We start from the raw sequence: 18,523 nt of genomic DNA, 5'->3' as shown, positions 1-18,523 counted from the left end.
TGGAGGCAGGTAAGGAGATGTTCCTCGCTCCTGCGGTGTCACACATAGCGATGTGTGCTGCTGCAGAAACGAGGAACAACATTGCTAACATCCTGAAAACGATTTTTTGTTTCAGGACGACCTCTCCACGGCAAACGATTTTGCCCTCTTTTGCGATAGTTTTAGATCGCTTTTAAGTGTTACACGCTGCGATCTCGTTAATGACGCCGGATGTGCGTCACAAACAACGTGACCCCGACGTTAATTCATTACCGATATCGTATTGTGTAATGCCCACTTAAGAGTTTCATAAATACCTTTATTGTTGTTGTAGCTTTGATGTGTAGCACCCCTGAATACATCAGGGTGCTACAGGGAACTGCGTCCTTCCCCCAGGGTGCAGGACCTACCCCCCATGGTTCCAAGTTTCCAGAAACCGGTGTCAGCTCCATCAGCACCACAAATCCCAATCAACACCTCACATCATGACCTGTCATACACACCAGTGGGTTGGTCTAGCTGGAAAAGGGCCACCCACCTAGGGGTCAGGAAGGCTGGTAGGAGGGAAGTAGCAGAGTCTAGTGAGAGCCCTCAAAGTGAGAGGAGCGGGGGAGTGTTAGCTTTCAGGGAGCTAGAAGGACCAAGGTTGGGTCACAGAGTGGTCCGGGACCAGAGGAGTTGGGGACCGGTAGCAGTGACATTGGAAGAGGGTGTGACGGACATAGTCGTGAAGGACTGTCAGCACCAGAAAGCCCAAAAGAACTGACCGGTACCGAGCACGACGGGGTACAGGACCCTAGGTCAGGAGCCGATTCAACATCCTGACAATTGAACTGAGGCAGGCTCCGGATTACTATGTGACACCAGTGAGACTGGGTACGTGGACGGGCTCCCCGCAGTGGCAGCGGCACACAGAGAATTTGGTTTATCTACAGTGTGTGTTTCCTTTATAAACCTCATCCAACACCACAACTACCCACAGTGAATACCCTGGTCCCCTGCACCCTGCTCTCTCAAACAACTACCAACACCCCTGAGCCCGGGGCCTTCCTTACCTGTGGAGGGACTAACATCAGGCTGCTTAACTCCATCTGCCCGGTACTCCTTAAAGCAGCAGTGGTACTCCCATTACCGCAACCCACAGGTGGCGTCACGAACTTCTCCCCTGTAAATAGCTCCTTTTACGGAAAGTGTCCGCCAAGCCGGGTCCGGACCCCTCGAGCCACAACGATCCCGGATCTGAGCAGCCCGACTAACACCGAGGCGGTACAGATGCTTCTGGCTGTAGATCAGAATCAGACCAACTGAGCGGGGCACGTCACTGGTGGGGGCTGGGAGGAGAGTGTAGTGTGCTTTGAGCATGCATGCCTAGACTGCCATTACTCATAAAGAGGCAGCCTCAACCCCACCAGTGATGTGGCCTGCTCAGTTAGTCCAATTCCGTTCTGCAGCGGAAAGGATCAAAGCTACAACAACAAAGGTATTTACGACTCTTTTAGAGATAAGCTTACAGGAGCAGTGTAGATGGCAGAAGTACAGTATATGAGGAAAGTGTTAGTTTGGACGAGTTAGGATAAAAGAAAGGGGATCACATTATTAGTGGAAAACCGCTTTAACACTTTTTTTTATTTAATTTTACTATCGGCATTTTAGCTGTTAAGAAGGGATGGTCCAATAGTGAAAAGCTTTCTAATATACATTACAGAAAAAAATTGTGACAATCAAACTTATCTTTATCACAGGTGTATAAAGGGGTTCTGGAATAATGTAAAATGATGGGTAAGCTGTACACAATGGATCTACCCCTGTCATGTATTGTATGGACACAGGCAGGGCTGTATTTTGCCTTCGTGCTGCCCTAGGCACTTTAAGTGGTCGCGCCCCTTAGTGACAACGTAAAACTGAGTTTTCGCACTCGACATCTGTTTAAGGCAGATCTACTCTGTAAAACACTTTAAAAAGTATAAATGAGAAACAAAGGGCACTAACCCCCCCCAATGGGGATCACCACGGGCACATCAAAACATAGCATGAGTATAAAATATTCCCACCACACCGTCCCCACTTATATACTGTGACTGTCACACTGCCCCTAATAAACTACACACTGCCCTCCCTTATAAATTATACCCACCACACCTTCCTCAATTATGAAATATGATCTGCACATTGACCTCACATCATGCTACCCCCTCCTCACAATGTCCCATGCATGCTGCCCCCTCCTCACAATGTCCCATGCATGCTGCCCCCTCCTCACAATGTCCCATGCATGCTGCCCCCTCCTCACAGTGTCCCATGCATGCTGCCCCCTCCTCACAATGTCCCATGCATGCTGCCCCCTCCTCACAATGTCCCATGCATGCTGCCCCCTCCTCACAATGTCCCATGCATGCTGCTCCCTCCTCACAATGTCCCATGCATGCTGCTCCCTCCTCACAATGTTCCATGCATGCTGCCCCCTCCTCACAATGTCCCATGCATGCTGCTCCCTCCTCACAATGTCCCATGCATGCTGCTCCCTCCTCACAATGTCCCATGCATGCTGCCCCCTCCTCACAGTGTCCCATGCATGCTGCTCCCTCCTCACAATGTCCCATGCATGCTGCCCCCTCCTCACAGTGTCCCATGCATGCTGCTCCATCCTCACAATGTCCCATGCATGCTGCTCCCTCCTCACAATGTCCCATGCATGCTGCCCCCTCCTCACAGGGTCCCATGCATGCTGCCCCCTCCTCACAGTGTCCCATGCATGCTGCTCCCTCCTCACGGTGTCCCATGCATGCTGCTCCCTCCTCACGGTGTCCCATGCATGCTGCTCCATCCTCACAGTGTCCCATGCATGCTGCTCCATCCTCAGTGTCCCATGCATGCTGCTCCATCCTCACAGTGTCCCATGCATGCTGCCCCCTCCTCACAGTGTCCCATGCATGCTGCTCCATCCTCACAGTGTCCCATGCATGCTGATCCCTCCTCACAGTGTCCCATGCATGCTGCTCCATCTTCACAGTGTCCTATGCATGCTGATCCCTCCTCACAGTGTCCCATGCATGCTGATCCCTCCTCAGTGTCCCATGCATGCTGATCCCTCCTCACAGTGTCCCATGCATGCTGATCCCTCCTCACAGTGTCCCATGCATGCTGCTCCATCTTCACAGTGTCCTATGCATGCTGATCCCTCCTCACAGTGTCCCATGCATGCTGATCCCTCCTCAGTGTCCCATGCATGCTGATCCCTCCTCACAGTGTCCCATGCATGCTGATCCCTCCTCACAGTGTCCCATGCATGCTGATCCCTCCTCACAGTGTCCCATGCATGCTGATCCCTCCTCACAGTGTCCCATGCATGCTGCTCCCTCCTCACAATGTCCCATGCATGCTGCTCCCTCTTCACAATGTCCCATGCATGCTGCTCCCTCCTCACAATGTCCCATGCATGCTACTCCCTCCTCACAGGCTCCCATGCATGCTGATCCCTCCTCACAGGGTCCCATGCATGCTGCTCCCTCCTCACAGTGTCCCATGCATGCTGCTCCATCCTCACAGTGTCCCATGCATGCTGCTCCCTCCTCACAATGTCCCATGCATGCTGCCCTCTCCTCACAATGTCCCATGCATGCTGCTCCCTCCTCACAATGTCCCATGCATGCTGCTCCCTCTTCACAATGTCCCATGCATGCTGCTCCCTCCTCACAATGTCCCATGCATGCTACTCCCTCCTCACAGGCTCCCATGCATGCTGATCCCTCCTCACAGGGTCCCATGCATGCTGCTCCCTCCTCACAGTGTCCCATGCATGCTGCTCCATCCTCACAGTGTCCCATGCATGCTGATCCCTCCTCACAGTGTCCCATGCATGCTGCTCCATCTTCACAGTGTCCTATGCATGCTGATCCCTCCTCACAGTGTCCCATGCATGCTGATCCCTCCTCAGTGTCCCATGCATGCTGATCCCTCCTCACAGTGTCCCATGCATGCTGATCCCTCCTCACAGTGTCCCATGCATGCTGATCCCTCCTCACAGTGTCCCATGCATGCTGATCCCTCCTCACAGTGTCCCATGCATGCTGCTCCCTCCTCACAATGTCCCATGCATGCTGCTCCCTCTTCACAATGTCCCATGCATGCTGCTCCCTCCTCACAATGTCCCATGCATGCTACTCCCTCCTCACAGGCTCCCATGCATGCTGATCCCTCCTCACAGGGTCCCATGCATGCTGCTCCCTCCTCACAGTGTCCCATGCATGCTGCTCCATCCTCACAGTGTCCCATGCATGCTGCTCCCTCCTCACAATGTCCCATGCATGCTGCCCTCTCCTCACAATGTCCCATGCATGCTGCTCCCTCCTCACAATGTCCCATGCATGCTGCTCCCTCTTCACAATGTCCCATGCATGCTGCTCCCTCCTCACAATGTCCCATGCATGCTACTCCCTCCTCACAGGCTCCCATGCATGCTGATCCCTCCTCACAGGGTCCCATGCATGCTGCTCCCTCCTCACAGTGTCCCATGCATGCTGCTCCATCCTCACAGTGTCCCATGCATGCTGATCCCTCCTCACAGTGTCCCATGCATGCTGCTCCATCTTCACAGTGTCCTATGCATGCTGATCCCTCCTCACAGTGTCCCATGCATGCTGATCCCTCCTCAGTGTCCCATGCATGCTGATCCCTCCTCACAGTGTCCCATGCATGCTGATCCCTCCTCACAGTGTCCCATGCATGCTGCTCCATCTTCACAGTGTCCTATGCATGCTGATCCCTCCTCACAGTGTCCCATGCATGCTGATCCCTCCTCAGTGTCCCATGCATGCTGATCCCTCCTCACAGTGTCCCATGCATGCTGATCCCTCCTCACAGTGTCCCATGCATGCTGATCCCTCCTCACAGTGTCCCATGCATGCTGATCCCTCCTCACAGTGTCCCATGCATGCTGCTCCCTCCTCACAATGTCCCATGCATGCTGCTCCCTCTTCACAATGTCCCATGCATGCTGCTCCCTCCTCACAATGTCCCATGCATGCTACTCCCTCCTCACAGGCTCCCATGCATGCTGATCCCTCCTCACAGGGTCCCATGCATGCTGCTCCCTCCTCACAGTGTCCCATGCATGCTGCTCCATCCTCACAGTGTCCCATGCATGCTGCTCCATCCTCACAGTGTCCCATGCATGCTGCTCCCTCCTCACAATGTCCCATGCATGCTGCCCTCTCCTCACAATGTCCCATGCATGCTGCTCCCTCCTCACAATGTCCCATTCATGCTGCCCCCTCCTCACAATGTCCCGTGCATGCTGCCCCCTCCTCACAATGTCCCATGCATGCTGCCCTCTCCTCACAATGTCCCATGCATGCTGCTCCCTCCTCACAATGTCCCATTCATGCTGCCCCCTCCTCACAGGGTCCCATGCATGCTGCTCCCTCCTCACAGGGTCCCATGCATGCTGCCCCTCTCCATGAGCTCCTAATGCTGCCTTACTCTTTTCCATAATGACACCTCCATGCTGCCCCATTCATCATACTAAGACCACCACACTAACGCTTATGCTGAGACCCCCCCCACACACACACACTACCCCACTCTTGATATTGACTCCCCTACATTGCTCCACTCCATACTGAGCCCACACATGCTGCCCCTTCTCCATAATGAGCTCCCAATGCTGCCCCCCTCTTATTCTGAGTCCTTACACTCCCCACCCATCGATATTGTCATTGCTCTATCCCTCAACCCTTGTCCTCTGTCTCTAGCATTGGCACCTCTCTCCCATTCCCCCAGCAGCAGCCTCTCTCCCCCGCCTTCAGCATCAGCCTCTCTCTCCCCCAGCCTCCCCCAGCCTCAGCCTCTCTCTCCCCCAGCCTCCCCCAGCCTCAGCCTCTCTCTCCCCCCAGCCTCCCCCCCAGCCTCAGCCTCTCTCTCCCCCAGCCTCCCCCCCAGCCTCAGCCTCTCTCTCCCCCCAGCCTCCCCCCCAGCCTCAGCCTCTCTCTCCCCCCAGCCTCCCCCCCAGCCTCAGCCTCTCTCTCCCCCCAGCCTCCCCCCCAGCCTCAGCCTCTCTCTTCCCAGCCTCCCCCCAGCCTCTCTCTTTTCCCAGCCTCCCCCCAGCCTCAGCCTCTCTCTTCCCAGCCTCCCCCCAGCCTCTCTCTTTTCCCAGCCTCCCCCCAGCCTCAGCCTCTCTCTTCCCAGCCTCCCCCCAGCCTCTCTCTTTTCCCAGCCTCCCCCCAGCCTCAGCCTCTCTCTCTTCCCAGCCTCCCCCCCCAGCCTCAGCCTCTCTCTTCCCAGCCTCCCCCCAGCCTCTCTCTTTTCCCAGCCTCCCACCAGCCTCTCTCTTTTCCCAGCCTCCCCCCAGCCTCTCTCTTTTCCCAGCCTCCCCCCAGCCTCTCTTTTCCCAGCCTCCCCCCAGCCTCTCTCTCTTCACAGCCTCCCCCCCCCCAGCCTCAGCCTCTCTTTTCCCAGCCTCCCCCCAGCCTCTCTCTTTTCCCAGCCTCTCTCTTTTCCCAGCCTCCCTCTTTTCCCAGCCAAAAAGAGGCATCGCAACGATCATCAACTAACCTGTAAGGTGCCCATACATTCTAGGCTCTGCCTTACGCATACCTGCTCCGGTGCCTGCTGCCCTGCTCTGCTATTATCCTCTTCTGGCTGGCTCCAGCTCCAGTCGCGTCCTCCTCCGCGGCGTGTGTTGTCTGCAGAATTGGACGCTGCAGCACGGGGCAGTGAGCTGATTGGCGCGCCCGCGCGCCTCTGACCCGGAAGTGCAGGCGCTGGAACTTCCGGGGTTAATCAGCTCACTATGCCTGGCGCCCTCCGTGTATTAAAGAGACAGAAGCACGCCTTTCCTCTCCCTCTCACCCCCCCCCCCTCCCCCCCGAGAACACAGCGAAGTGCAACGGAGGGAGGGGCGGGGGGCGGCAATGTAAAAAAAAAAAAAAAAAAAAAAAAAAAAAAATGTATATAATTTTTTTTTTTTTTTTTTGCTGCCAGAAACTGCCGCCCCCCCGCAACGTGCCGCCCTAGGCACGGGACCACGGGTGCCTAGTGGCAAATACGGCCCTGGACACAGGCTATGTATGCCTGAACAGGGCCATCATCGCAACTACTGGACTTGTAAGAGGACTACAAAGTTTCATATATAAGATGAAAATTAAGTTCTAAAACTATTACCCAATACTTAGATGCGCAATAAATAATGGCGCAAGGGAAGTATTATTGCGTTATTAGAGTTTATGTTCTCTCCCCTATGAAAACTGGATGACAACTCCTATGGGAGCGGTAAAGTCAATTATTGATTAAAAAAATACTCAATATATATTTACCAATTATATTTTAAAAATTATTTTATGTGGAAATACCCTTTGCCCATGCCAGGTATCTATCTCTTGCAATGTAAAATAATTAGGTGCACATAGATAAATCTAACTGGAAAAATAAACATTCTTTATTCTGGCTTATTCCTTTTGGATTTCAGTGGAACAATGCACAAGACAAAGATATGATTCATGCTTTAGTTTTCTATTTACAACATAATAACATTTAGCAAGAAAAAAATGTAAAGTGGTTGAGATAATGGCCGTGTCATGCCGAAAGCACATTATACATCAATTACGTGTGCTGTAAAAATGGATATGGAGAGGTTGACTAGTCTTGGCACCTGAGTAAATATTCCAATTAATGACATCTTCAATGATATCTATAATGACATCTGGAATGTAAGAGTCTTGGTCAGCTCACCTTGTAATCATTTACAGTATACATGAGTTCAGGAAACCAAGGCAATTGGAAAAAGAAGTAGTAACCAGATTTAATCAATTGTGAAGGGTGCCGTAGAATGTATTCTGAAACAAAAATACCCATGAATTATTTTTTTATACGTCTTTTAGTTCTTTTGGAATATAGAAAATGTAAGAAAACTTGCATATTAGATTAGACAAGAGGATGTGTTGGAATAAGACAGCACAAAGTAACGTCACAATAGTATAACATACATATGCCACCGCCTTCTACCACTTCTGAGACATCGAAATTGCAGAGACCATCGCATGAGTTTGTAGAAAATGGAAGAAATTGCTTAAACTGTAGTCTGTTTAATAGGTGATCCAACACCTCCAATGTTAACTGTGTAAGGTTGTCTTACAAATTTAGACATTTAAAGCATTACCTCTAGAATTTATTAAGACAGGTTAATCCCATTTTAGATATTAATGGCATATGTGCAAGATAAGTCTTAAATGCCTGATAAAAAGGTCTTACCTCTCGGACCTGCACCTGTCTTTATGTCACGCTAGGTACGGGGATGTACCAAGCGCACGGCGAAAGGGAAGGGAAACCCTGTGTCTAGGGAAAGGGAAGATGGTGACCCCTGACCAAACCTACTGCTAGTCCCTTGGGTCCCTCACCACCCTAGATAGGTTCTGCTCCTATGTGCCGAGCCGGAAACCTGACCCTAGGTATCCCTAGTGCTGGACCCTAAATAGGGAACAGATGGGATGAGCTCTTCGTCAACCCCAGTAAACACTAGAGAAGACACAAGAGGGACACACAGGGTGAAAAGCATGAACTACTTATCATTAGATGACTCAGGTAGAAGTTCAGTAAAACTTTCTGCAACGATACCACAGATGAGTACAAGCCACCTGCTTGCAACCAGGGCTTGTATAAACTGAAAAAAATCAGCAACACCAGTCCAAAGAAAGGAAGGGGTATTTAAACACCAAGGGAATACTGATAATCAACAGTTGGGTTGAAGTCGAGCTTCTGCTGGGTCCAAAAGGGAAAGAGCTGAATCACGCAGGAAAACTACCTGTACCAATGAACATACACATACAGTATTATGCTCACCTTATCTTCCGTTCAATCGCCGGCCTCATGGTTCTTGTAGTCCGCCGGTACATCGCGACGAGGGAGGAATCCTTGTGGCGAACTACAAGACCCAGGAGGCCGGCGATGGACCAGAAGGTAAGGTGAGCATAATATGTGGACCTTCCGTTCCATCGCCGGCCTCCTGGGTCCTGTAGTTCGCCGCTCCAGGCTGTGTATCGGCAACCATAGCGACGAGGCAGGAACTTCGGCTGTCAGACGCTACTCAAAGGCAGCGCACTGGCCAATCAGCGGCAAGCGTCTCTTGCCTTTGACGTCAGCGCTCTGGGTGCGGAAGTTCCTCCCTCGTCGTGATGGTTACCAGACACACAGCCCGTACTAGCGAACAGCAAGTCCCAGGAGACCGGCGATGGAACGGAAGGTAAGGTGAGCATAATGTGTGTGTGTGCGTGCGTGTTTGTGTGTGTTTGTGTGTGCTTGTGTGTGTTTGTACGTGTTTGTACGTGTTTGTACGTGTTTGTACGTGTTTGTACGTGTTTGTACGTGTTTGTGCATGTGTGGAATGGCACAATAGGGACATTTAACAAGTTGTGGAACGAATTGTCTGCATTGCAATGATTTCCTATGGGAAATCTTGCTTTGCTGAATGAGTAACTTGGTTAACAAGCGCACTCCCAGAACAGATTGTTCTCGTTAACCAAGGTTCCACTGTATTGAACATATCAACAATTTTCTAAGTAAATATATTTCTAAAGGTGCTATTGACATGATTTTTTCACCACATGTCGGTTACAATTCATCCAATCCACTCATGCAAAGAAATTAAACCATAGATGTCCATCAGTTAAGTTATGTGTAATAATGAGAAATGTACTGAAATGTAACACTTCGCATAAAAGCCTTTTATTGGTGATGACAGCTTCAGGATGGCTCCTGTATGGAGGAACTAGTCGCATGCATTTCTCAGGTGTAATTTTGGCCTAACACTCTTTAAATCCTGAAGGTTCAGTGGGCTCCTTCTATCAACTCTGGGCTTTAGTTCCTTCCATAAATGTTCTATTGGATTCAGGTCAGGCAATAAAGCTGCTAGAATGGCCCAGCCTATTTTCTTTCTATGAAACCAGTTAAGAGTTTCCTTGGCTGTGTGTTTGGCATCATTGTTTTGCTGAAATGTCCACCCTCGTTTCATCTCCATCCTCCCGGTAGAGGGCAGTAGGTGTTTATCAAGAATGTCTCAGTACATTTGTCCATTCATCCTTCTTTCAGTTATATGAAGTTTGCCAGTGCCGTATGCTGAAAAACCACCCCATACCATGAGGTTCCCACCTCTCATCTTCACTGTTAGTATGGTGTTCTGGGGGGCGATTTGCCTCTTGGCCTCCAAGCATGGTGTGCATTATGGCATCCAAAGAGTTCAATTTGGTCTAATCTGACCAGAAAATATTCTCCAAGTATTTCACAAACTGGTCTAAATGTTGTTGAGCAAACTTTAAACATGCTTTTTGTTCAGCAATGGAGTCTTGCGTGGTGATCATGCATACAGGTCGTGGAGGTAGAGTGCATTATTTATTTTCTTTGAAACAATTGTACCTGCTGATTCCAGGTCTTTCTGTAGCTCTCCACAGGTGGTCCTTGGCTCTTTAACAACCCCATTGATAATTCATTTTACTACTCCTCTGTCTGAAATCTTGCAGGGAGCACCTGGTCGTGGCAGGTTTATTCTGAAATGATGTTTTTTCCATTTTTGGATTATGGCCTTAACAGTGCTGACTGGAACCTTTGGTAGTTTAGAAATCTTCTGTAACCAATGTCATCATTATATTTTGCAACAATAAGGTTGTGACGGTCTTGAGACAGCTCATTGGTTTTACCAATCATAAGATGTTTCTCTTGTGGCACCTTAGAAATCAGACACCTTTTTATAGACCATCACTTGAACCATCTGATATTATTGGCAGGATTGCTTTTTAATTACTAATAGATTTCAGATGGTGTCATGAGTTTTACATGGCTTTTTGCACCTCTTTTTCATCATGTGTTAAATACATTTTCAATGTGTAACTTCTCATTATTACCGACATCTATGGTTTGATTAATTTGCCTGTGTGGATGGGATAGGTTGTTATTGACATCTGGTGAGAATTTCATGTCAATAGCACCTTTAGAAATATTTTTACTTAAAAAAAATTGGTGACATTTTCAATACTTATTTCACTTGTTGTATAATGCATGCATTTGGAAAAAAGCAGCTTTCTTTTTTTTGTTCAACTTTTTATTTTGAAAAAGGTTTTTTAAAACATATTGTACAACAAACAAGAAAAGAATAACACACAGATATGCAGTTACACGAATAGATACACCATTTCACATGCATGTTCATTAATGGACTATATCACCAATGATCCAAGCGTCAAATAAAAGGTGGAAGGTGTCCCCTGATACCGGTCTAAACCCCGAACATGCATCGCTTCATTCCTGTATCCGACCCTACATCTGGTATGTGTCCACTAAAGCATCCCAAAGAGACCATGTCACTGTGAACCTATCCATTGTATTATGGAGCTGCGCCGTGAGCCTTTCCATATTCCTAACATCCTTTATTCTGGCATATAGATCTGAGACAAAAGGCGGGGCTACCCTTCTCCAGAACAGTGAAATCAGACATTTGGCCGCAGTAAGGACATGGAGTAAAAGCTGTAGTTCAGGTTTGCTAAGAGAAGACGGGAGGGCATTCAGCAGGTACACTACCGGGTCTCTGGTCACGCTACCCCCCACCAACCTACCAATCAAGGATTCCACTTCCTCCCAAAAGCCTTCAATGATCGGGCATGTCCAGAATATATGGTACTGGGACGCTCCCCCACGGCCACATCTCCAACACACATCTGGACAGGCACGGTTAAATTTGTGTAGGAGTTCTGGTGTGTGGTACCATGTCATAAGGATCTTTACTTGGTTTTCCTTATAAAGAGTGCAAATCGAGGACCTAAATGTCCTAGCCCATATGACTGACCAAAGTGCATCTGAAATAGGGCGTCCAACCCATCCCTCCCATCTCCTCATGTATGAGTGCTTCAATACTTCCGGCGGGTCCCCGACTATCAGTATGTTATAAATGGCCGAGATCAGTCCCCTGGTTGAAGTCCTGCCTGAACAAAGGATTTCGAATGCTGTGGGACGCCGCACCCCCGCCCGTCCCATAATGTCTGTGAAAAAAAGTGATACCTGTTGGTATGAGGAATACAGGCGAAGGGGTAAGTTATATTGATATCGTAAATCTGAAAATGACTTTAATTTCAGCGTAGCCGGGTTGACCAGGTCTCGAAAACAGTAGAGGCCCGCCTTCGCCCACTGCCCCATCACCCCCGGGTTCATGCCCTTTGTCAGATGTGGTGTGAACAAGAAAGGGGTCAACAGGGAAGACTGTGAGGCCAGCTGGAACTTCATTCTACACCGCCGCCACACCTCCCTTGTAAATGCCATCGGACCCAGGAGCTCTCTGGATGGGGTTTCACTAGGACGTCCCCATATTAGAGAGCTAGGGTGGAAAGGTGCCATCCAAAGCTTCTCTATCTCCGTCCACCTGTTATAAGCCGGTAAAGTCGTCCATGACACCAGGCTACGCAAGTGTGCGGCATAGTAATAAAGCTCAAGATTAGGACACGCCAAGCCCCCTTTTGTACGTGGTGCGCATAATACTGAATCTGGGATGCGGTGCCTTTCTGAGTGCCATATAAATTGCAAGAGTTTTGATTGGACTTTTTTCAGTACCCCCAGGGGAACCCACACCGGGAGTGTTGCAAACATATACAGAAATTTAGGGATAACTGACATTTTAATTGTAGCGATTTTACCCAAAAAGGAAATCTGAAGTGACGACCATTTTTTCAGACTATTTTCCACTTCGCGTATCAGGGGAGGGAAATTGGCTTGGTATAATGTTTTATAACTAGGGGTTATTTTGACTCCTAAATATCGCAGGGAATCTGAACGCCAGGAATATTTGAAATGTTGTTTAAGGATCTGTAATTTAGTGTCTGGGATGTTAAGCGGCAAGGCCTCTGTTTTGTCGGAGTTAAGTTTATAACCCGAGAGTCTAGCGTATTGAGTTAGTGCTGCGTGTAAGTTTGGTAGGGAAATGACGGGATTAGTCAGGGACAACAGAACATCATCCGCAAATAGGGCCACTTTAAAGGATTTATCCCGAACCTTGACCCCCATAATGTCCGGATTAAGTCGGATATGTGCTGCCAGTGGTTCAATGCTTAGGACATATAGCAAAGGGGACAGAGGGCAGCCCTGCCTAGTTCCATTTTGAATGGGCAGGGTATTAGAGTGTGCATGAGGAAGGCGAATCGTCGCCGCAGGGAGAGAATACAGACCCCGCAGGGCTGAGACAAATGGTCCCGACAGGCCGAAGTGGTCCAATACAGAAAACATAAAGGACCAATCCAGCCTATCGAAAGCCTTCTCCGCGTCTAGTCCCAAAAGATGTGCCTCCACTCCCTCCCTATTCACCACCTCCACCAGATCCAGGATCCTCCGGGTGTTGTCCCCCGCCTGACGGTAGCGAACGAAACCTACTTGGTCTTTATGGACCAGCTGTGGGATCCAGTTATTTAGCCGGTCCGCCAACAGTTTGGTGAATATTTTAAGATCAGAGTTTAAAAGGCTAATAGGGCGATAGCTCGCACATTCCATGGGGTCCCTACCCGCTTTAGGTATGACAGTTATGTAAGAGTGTAAAAAAGTATTTGGGATGTCCTCACCCTTCATGAAAAGATTAAAAAGATGAGCCAAATGAGGCGACAGTTCTCCCAGGAAGGTTTTATAGTATAGGTAAGTAAACCCATCAGGGCCCGGAGCCTTGTGGTTAGGGAGATCTTTAACAATCTGATGGATCTCATCCGGAGTTATTTCTCGATTGAGATCCTCCAGAGCCTCCTGGGAAAGTTTTGGTAGGTGACATTCAGCCAAATAATCATTCATTATTGTTGTTCTATCTGGGTGGGACATTGGTAGTGACGGAGGGATAGAGTACAAGGATGTGTAGTATGCGTGAAAAAGTTGTGCAATTTTTATGGGATCATAATGAGGGGTACCCAAAGTATGGAAAAAAGCAGCTTTCTAATATGATTTGATGGAAATTTATTAAGACCTAGTTCTAACTAGGTTGGAGAAAAATTGTACAATTTCATTAGGAGGCATAAGCCAATAGACTTGTTAGATCCTTGTCCTTGTTATTCGCCTGCTTTTATGTGCACTATACTCTACACCAGGTTTTGCCTAGTGTCCTGAGATTTAGTAAAAAGTGCTGAGTGATGTAATACAAGTTAAACGTTTCACTTTTTGCACACATTTTTTTACTTTCTTTACACTTGGAATCTGTTGCAAGATGCTTAATAAATCTCCCCTTTGTCTTTAAAATTTACACCGTTAATATCTTCCCTTGCAGTTGGTGAAAAGAAACATTGAGAAGCTGAAACGTCCTCCTGACAGGTCCCCGTTAATGGCCTACGAGTTGTTATAGAGTATCAGCCTATAGTCTATGGTTGCAGAGTGTATCACTAAACTAAACTACTAAACCATATCTTGTATACTAAACCATAGTTGTTATGGCCACTGTATAGCAGATTCTTTTTAGAAATAAATCATAGTAATAATATTGGCCAGCTATTTTGACAGCACCATGTATTATGCACATGAAACCATGTTTTGCAGAACGATGTATTTTAGTATGATTTATAATGGCATATGGTACTATGTATTGTGGGCACAATTTTTTATGGCACATGTCATATTGTCTTATGGCACCATGTATTATGGCACATGGCAAAAATGTATTAAGGCACATGGCACGATGTATTATGGCTAGAGATGGGTGGACCCATGGAAGTTCGGATTCTGCAAGTTCAGCCGGACTTTAGATAAAGTTCTGTTCTGAACCCAAACTTGACCTGAACATCATTGGAAGTCACTGATTAGGCAGTTCAGCTCTCCACCCACATACTGCCGTTCTGCATTAGAGGAAGCAGTCAGACAGTGAGGGGGAATGCAGTTACAGCCGCCACTCTCAATACATAGAGTGATGACAGAACCCCCGCCGGCGCCGTCTCCATGATTGAAACGGAATGCTGCCTGGAGGATTAAAGTTAATTTCCTCCCAGAAGCAAGGTTTAATGTACAGGTTCAGAACGCTATTAACCTTTAGTTTAACCCCATATCTGCAGGTTAGTAGCATTTTTCTACATGACATTCTCTTTAATGCAAGGAGAGTTTGGGACTCTGCAGTTATGAAGTCAGCAGAGCATTGGTGACTTATGCAATGTGTCCCATATCCCTCTCTGTAACTTTACATGTTCTTCATGTCATGGCTGAGTTGTTTACTTCAATTATACCGCTGATAGTTGATGGTAGAATATCTAGAAGGAGAGAAATCTCACAGGCTGGTTTATTATACTGGGGACATCCTATTACAGAATCACGCTGATGTGCAGCCCCTGCAGCGGTCCAACCGCTCGGATCTCGGGGTTGCTGTGGCTCGAGGGTCTCCGGACCCGGGGGCTCGCGGCCATATCAAATGCAAAGGGGGTATTTACAGGGGATAAGATGGTTCGCGGTAAGGGGAGTACTGCCGCTGCCAATGGGAGTACCCGGGGAAGATGGAGTGGGGCAGCCAGATGACATTCCCTCCACGGGTAGGGGAGGCCCCGGGACTCTGGATGGTGAAGGTGTAGGGGAGCACAGTGCAGGTTGGAAGCAGGGGAGGACAGCGTACTCACTCAGGCAGTGTTGGTAGTGATGCGACCGCAAAGCAGACTCTGACACAAAGGTAAACCAAGTTTCTGGGCGCCGCTGCCTCTCTGGGGGAGCCCGTCCAGGAATCTGCCCCCTTGCACTAATGTTAGATGTTTTCCTGTGACCCCTCGGCTTGAAGCTTTCAGGGTCCCGCTCCCGACACTTAAGTAGAGGAGCAGTGCTCTCGATGGCTGGCACTTGGGATTTCAGTGGGCTGCATGGGTTGGAAAGCCCTATCCCCCTCGTGGTGTTGGTGCCTTCGATCTCTGAGCTCTTGGGGACAGTTCATAGAGTTACTATCCTCTCCAGGTTAATTATCAGGTTGCGTGAAGCTACTCCTTGATCTAGGGTTCAGTACCCCGCCATGCTCGGTACCAGTTCGGTTACTAGGTACTCCAGTGCAGACTGTTCTCCAAAACTAAGTCTGGCTCCTTTTTCCAATACCCTGCGACCAGGTCTCCAACTCCTCCGGTCCCAGATCACCGTCTGCGATCTAGCCAACAACTCCCCCTAGCTCCTCACTGTCTGAGGGCTACCACTCAGCTCCTGGGAGCTGCTCGCCTCAGCTCCTCACTCTTCGGGAGCTACTCCAGAACTCACTCTGCCCCTCCCACCAGTCTGTCTGACTCCTAGGCGGGTGGCCCTATTCCAGCTAGACCATCCACTGGTGTACCTGACAGGGTGTGGTGTAAGGTGTCTAGGATTTGAATGCTGATGGAGCAACACCAAAGGTTAGGATCCCAGAACACAACGGTGGCCCGGTATTCTCAGGCTGGGGAGGGCGAGGGCCAGGGTTAATGCCCCCCCGCCCCGCAGCCGAGAATATCAGACTGCAGCTGCCCCGAAACTGTCGCATCCATTATGCGACAGTCCCGAAGTGTCCCCGGCTCTTCCAGATTGCCATGATGCGGTGGCAATCCAGGTAATAACAAATTAAATGTCAGCGGATCGCTGCCATTTAATTCCAGGCTTAATCATGGCAGCGTCTATGAGACAGCTTTCATGATTAACCCGTAAGTAAAGTGAATAAACACACACACCGAAAAATCCTTTATTTTAAATAAAAAAGCATAAAAGCCCCCTCCTTCACCCTTTTATTTACCCCCCCAAACACACAGCTCTGGCGTAATCCATTCAGGTCCCACAACGCTTGCAGACTGCTGCAGCCGCGTCTGACACACTGTACTGAATGCAGCCTCGTAACGAGCCTACAGAGGTAACCACAGGTCATTTCTCACGGTCGGTAATGTGAACACACTACCGCTCGTGAGAACTGCAGTGTGTCCTCACAGGGAGTCTTTTGATTGATCTGTCCTCTATCTATTGATTATCTATCCCTCGATCTATCTATCTATCTATCTATCTATCTACCGTATCTATCTACCGTATCTATCTATTGATTATCTCTCTCTCGCTCTATCTATCCATACATCTATCTATCCATTATCTATCTATCTATCTATCTATCCATCTATCTCTCTATCTATCTCAGAAGGAAATGACCTTTTTTTTTCAATGTGCTTTATTGCATTGAATGCATTAAAACACATGTACCAACCCACGGATAAACCGCACCAAAACCGCAACAAAACGCATGCGGATTTCAGTGCGGTTTTTTTGCGTTTTTTTTTTCTGCGGGTGCGGAAATCTTTCAGCGCCTGCGGAATTTTCTTAAGAAAATTCCATTTTCTAGTGCGCACAGGGCCTTAAAGAAGCCTTGATGGAAACAGTGGACGCTGTTGGCTAGACCATATCCTTTTCACTGATCAAGAAATTTTGTAAGCTTTATGTAATATGGAGTTGCACACACTGTTCAATGGAGTACTCACGCACTTGCTGCCTCTTGAAGGTAGGACAAAGGAACACAGTTCAGTAAAAAGTCCAACAGTTTTTGAAACGCCACATAAACTGCTCTTCTGATAAATAACAATAAATCAGCTTTCCAGCAGCTTTCCAGCAACTTAAACATACACGGGTTTTCCAGTCCGTTTAACTGTGGACTTACAGTGATCACACTGACCCCGGTCAGGAATTAATCCAGTGATCTGTTCCTCTCAGGAGATTTAGCAGTCTCTCCACACACTCACTAATGTGAGACCACACACCCCTCAGCAGGTTTTTTCACGGAAGCATGGCAGCTTCCTCACACTGACTCCTGTCAGCCTCACAAAGGACATCTCCCAGAGGCTCCTTCCTACAGCCCAGCACTATTCCTGCTGGCTGCAGTCTCTCTCCAGTCTCCACGTGTCAAACACACTGACTTCATTTTACACAGCATGTGACCTGTCAGCCACATGTCAAACACACCCATGTGTGGTGTATGCAGGTTACCAGACCCACCCATCTCTCCAGCCACCTGTGATCCTCACCCTGTGAATACTACAGCAAAACATGTGGCACTAAAAGTACAAACACTCCTGAGGATCACATTACTTATGTGGTACATACCGGCCATTAATAATGTAGCCGGTCGCCTTCTCACAGTAATAAAGGCTTATTCCCAAAATGGGCAAGTTATCTGCTATCTTCAAGGCATGGAATGACCTGCTGATACCTCTGATCCTGAGAACAGGGCTCCCAATGCAACCATAGGATGGTGAGGTGGCCACACATTCATGCCACCACTCCAGTGGAGATGACCTAGTACAACGCCCAGCTATAGCAGTTCTATGTAAAATGAATGTGTAGATCAGGGGTGGGCAATTAAATTTCTCATGGGGCCGCATGAGAACTTGGGATCCTTTTAGAGGGCCGGACTAATATAATTAACTCAATTCTACCCAATACTGTATATATTATATATATATACACATACACACACACACACACACACACTGTGGCGCCCCTGACCTGGTCAGGCACCACTGAGTACTGCACCCATGCTGGGGACAGTACAATACAGGTAATCCAGAAGGCTGACCGGGGTGTGGAACAC

The 18,523-nt window shown here is 48.6% G+C and overlaps 1 protein-coding gene across 1 annotated transcript in view; it reads right to left on the bottom strand.

Moving 5' to 3' along the window:
- The window catches only part of EPHX4 (epoxide hydrolase 4), a 109,337-nt gene that overhangs the window by 12,755 nt on the left and 78,059 nt on the right, over positions 1 to 18,523 (bottom strand). The window contains exon 5 of the mRNA XM_075322322.1: positions 7,705 to 7,808. Coding sequence (XP_075178437.1) covers positions 7,705 to 7,808 — 104 coding nt within the window. The remainder of the gene's footprint in view (positions 1 to 7,704; positions 7,809 to 18,523) is intronic.

This window comes from Anomaloglossus baeobatrachus, chromosome 8 (genome assembly GCF_048569485.1).
Source record: "Anomaloglossus baeobatrachus isolate aAnoBae1 chromosome 8, aAnoBae1.hap1, whole genome shotgun sequence".
Lineage (NCBI taxonomy): Eukaryota > Metazoa > Chordata > Amphibia > Anura > Aromobatidae > Anomaloglossus > Anomaloglossus baeobatrachus.
Note: the sequence above shows the minus strand (reverse complement) of the source record. Positions and strands in the feature narration are given on the sequence as shown.